General features: G+C 39.7%; 1 protein-coding gene across 1 annotated transcript; it reads right to left on the bottom strand.

The window, feature by feature from the left end:
* Nucleotides 1-2,429, bottom strand: LOC137713744 (large ribosomal subunit protein eL15). Its single transcript, XM_068453091.2, has 4 exons — nt 2,276-2,429; nt 1,715-1,881; nt 745-942; nt 1-583 (listed from the first exon to the last, which is right to left on the bottom strand). Exons 1-4 carry the CDS (start codon nt 2,277-2,279, stop codon nt 338-340), a joined length of 615 nt encoding a protein of 204 aa, XP_068309192.1. The 5' UTR covers nt 2,280-2,429; the 3' UTR covers nt 1-337.
* Between the last annotated feature and the right edge of the window lie 1,457 nt (nt 2,430-3,886).

The raw sequence follows: 3,886 nt of genomic DNA, 5'->3' as shown, positions 1-3,886 counted from the left end.
TTGAAATGAAAACTCGAATAATCAAACGACCAAACAGTTCCAATGTAAATTGAGTGATAAGACAACGAGAGAGAACATTATGTGGCGGCGTGCTCCGGTGAATAACTCATCCACAATCACTAAGCTCGCCGCCACATCGTGGTCTCCCTTGGCTCATTTGAGATTTTTTATGCCTAGTCTATAGAAGGCTGAAGAAATCTTAAGATTTCAGTACCGAAAGTTCAAACCTCAAGGCAAAAAACCTGGGTTTAGGTAGCCCTTCTCTTCGTAACAAAAAAATCTTCCTGACATTACCCAAAAATAGCATCTAGACATAAACGGTAAAATATGACCGGACTCAACGGTAGCGACGGAGGGAGAGGGTGGTGTTCCTCTTCCAAGTTGCCCTGCGAGAAGGTCGTGCCTTGTGGTAAAGGTGTCCCTTTCCACGCAATCCCCTGTATTTCTTCCCGGCAGAAGTGAGCCCGCGAAGCTCCCTGTGCTTATGAACGGGATTGCAGAGCCAGTTGATTCTTGGGTCATTTCGGATGGCATTATGAGCAACATCAACCAGGATTACCTCAAAGTACTTGTAAGTTGAATCCTGCGTACAAGGATTTCAAAGCAGAATACGTAAGCAAGGTGCCATGAAATAAACAAAACCAACACCAAGGTCCAAGACACACCTGAAAAAATAATGGTACAGAAACAAAACAGGTTTTGTAACCCAAATATATGAATTGAAGTTAAAACTGAGTCACAAACCTCATTGATCCAGTAAGAGTTGAGAACCCTAAGACCGCCTAGTCTACGGCCAGCACGCTCCTCAGCAACAGATCTCTTGCTGCGCTGAAACTTCAGTTGAGTCACACCTTGGTTTGTGGGCTTCCCATATACAATACCCTTGGAAACAGGCCTCTTGCGACCACCACGCCTCACACGGACTCGATAAACAACATAACCCTGGAATATATTTTACTTAAATCATCAGCCAGAAAATCATCGACTAATTAATTTAAACAGTGCTGGGGAACAAATGATGCGCAAGGACAGACATTATATAACATGTAAAAAACAAAATGTAAGGTACAGATTAAAAAGTGCACTGTATAAGATCGGGACAAAAGCAAGAACAACCAAGAGATCTCACTCGGTATATGATCGATGATCGATTGTTTGGTTTAGTAGAGCTGGTCACAATAAGTATTTGGTGATTGAAGGCAAGCACCAATCAAGAGGAATATGCTTAAGCATCAGAATGCTGCTTAACCAGCTCATACACTGGTTGGGCCTACTGGTGCATAACAAAAGGAAACAAAAGAAGCACAAGGGGCAAAGGAATTAAAAAAGTGCACTGTATCGGACCAAGACAAAGCAAGAACCACCAAAAGATCTTGCTCGGTAGAAGACCGATTGCTTGGTTTAGTTTAGCTAGTCTCAGGAAGCACTCGATGATTTTAGACAAGCACCCTTTTCGGGAAAAATGCCTAAGCATCAGAATGCTGTTTAACTAGCAAATACACTGGATTGTGCCTACGGGTCAGTAACAAAAGAATACAATCCACAACAGTAATTATACATCGCGTAACTCTGTATTGCGTTGCAATACGACTATAATAATCAATTCATGGCCAATGTATGCATGTGAAAGTAAACAGATTGGGATGCCGATTAACCTTAGTCATAATTCAACGATGAGATGCATAAAGAATGCGATTCATGAAATTCTCGTTACCTGCTTAGCCTTGTACCCCAAGCGACGGGCCTTGTCAGGGCGTGTAGGCCTTGTGACTCGGACAATTGAAGGATGCTGGCGATACTCCCAACAGCGCACCCTCTGCACGAACCTCATCAAATCGGATTGCTTCTTCCTCCATATCTCCGACTGGTACTTGTAAAACCCTAGTATCACCAAAACCGAAACAAAACCGGATGTTTAATAACAGTTCATTTGTTCAATCAAACATCTCCTCACAATTTCAAACGACAACACAAATGTGCTTCGATTTCTACAGAATCTTTTCCAACGTTGGACTCCCCAAACTCATCGTTTTCGATAAAATTGAATTGCCGATTAAACAAAAGAACATTATCAGCAACTGTAGAAGATTCAAAACATCATTTGTAACGAATTTCGTGGATATCATACAAACCAAATATTAACAGACGATAGAAAAAAGATTACACCTTGGCATGCATTTTGTTGCTCAGAAATGTGAGACACGAAAACAAAATAAGGACCGGAATTCCATACAAAATATGAACTGAATGTAGAGAGAGAGAGAGAGAGAGATACCCATCGGATCAGAAATTGGCTCCGACGCGCAGGATCCGGCGGGCAGGCTAGGGTTTTGTGTCAGACGGAGTAATGGTGTTTTGAAGAACGGAGACTTTGGATATGGGCCGTCCGGAATAAAACTTATGTTTTTTGTGGTTGTAGACCCATTTTTTATATCTTTACACCAACAAATTTTAGTTATCCTATTGACCATCGTATTTGTATCCATTATTAAAGTTGCTATATTTCAGTGAAAATTTCTTAGCATTTTAAAAATAATATAAAAAATACTACTCAGTACTACAGTTTAATAGTATTTCTAATCATTTGTAATTGAGAGGTCTTAGGTTCGATTGTCGTCAAAAACAAAGTTGAACCACATTTATCATGGTAAGTCCATTGTAAGACTTAGCTCATTCCTCCACCCCCTTAGAACATCTTCAACCGAAAGAGCTAAACAAAGAGCTAAACATATCCCCGTGTAGAATTATAGCCCTGCAAAAAAATATTTTTCAATAAGCAATGTCAGGTCATACTCATATACCATCTCCAACTGAAGGGGCTAAATATAATCACCTCAATAATTTATCAGATTTAAGTTTATACTTAAATTTATTAGTTAATTTAATTAAAATACTATTGGATGTTTTAAAATCTAACTGAGAAGCTAAGCCCCCAAAAAAAGGTTAAGAAGGGCTACACTTGGCCAACCTTATGCCCTTTTGGTTATATAATGACCTGGTAAGCTTCATACTATTATAGCCCAGACATCGATTGAAGATTGATTTTTGGACAAATAAGATGAATTTTTGGCTTTTGAACCTTTAGCCATTTCCATAACACTATCATTTGATAAATAAATAAAAATATAAAGGGTTAATCTCAGTTTACTATCCTGAAGTTTCGTGGTTTTCAACATTTGGTACATTAAGTTTTTTTCATCCCATAGTCATATCTCAAGTCTTAATTTTGAGACAGTTTCATATATCCGTTAAGTTTTCCGTTAGAACTTCTGTTAACTGATGATGTGGCGCCCAAGTGGACAATAACTAAGCGCCACGTGTCAATATGGGCCCACTTCAATATTAAAAATTTTAAAAATACACAATTAACAAAAAAAAAAAAAAAAAAAAAAAAACCTCACCCGTCTTCTACTTCCCTCAACCCCCTCCCTTCCGTCTTTTACGCTGTCGTTTCAGTCGCCGGCAAACCCCGCAACAAGAAGCAGAAAACCAAAACCCCCATCGTGAGGCCCCCCCTAACCTTCCTTCACCACTATCTCTCTTTCTCCTCTCTCTCTCTCTGGGCAACTTGCAATATGAAGTGCATGAACCCTACCTTCCTTCCTTTACTCTTGCGACATGCATCTACGCCTCCCCATCTTCGATCTTCGATTCCTCTGCAACCCTAATTCTTCTCGTCTCTTCGCCAATGGAAATTATGTTTTTTTTCTTTCTTCTAGAGCAGCGGAGAGAGAGAGAGATGGGTAGAAATTAGGGTTTTATAAATTATAATTTGAGTATGTTAGAGGAAACGGCAGATTGCAGGTCGCAGAGAGGGATTTTAGAGAGAAAGGGGAATGGGGAAGAAATTGTGGTAGGGTTTTGATCCAAATTTACAAAGAAATCA

This window comes from Pyrus communis, chromosome 14 (assembly GCF_041283825.1).
Source record: "Pyrus communis isolate YQ-2024b chromosome 14, ASM4128382v1, whole genome shotgun sequence".
Lineage (NCBI taxonomy): Eukaryota > Viridiplantae > Streptophyta > Magnoliopsida > Rosales > Rosaceae > Pyrus > Pyrus communis.
Note: the sequence above shows the minus strand (reverse complement) of the source record. Positions and strands in the feature narration are given on the sequence as shown.

Excerpts from the sequence above, each read along its gene's own strand:
- LOC137713744 (XM_068453091.2), bottom strand. Across the intron at positions 943-1,714 it reads TGGGGTACAAGGCTAAGCAG|GGTTATGTTGTTTATCGAGT; the intron begins GTAACGAGAATT and ends AATATATTCCAG. Across the intron at positions 584-744 it reads ACTCTTACTGGATCAATGAG|GATTCAACTTACAAGTACTT; the intron begins GTTTGTGACTCA and ends CCTTGTACGCAG.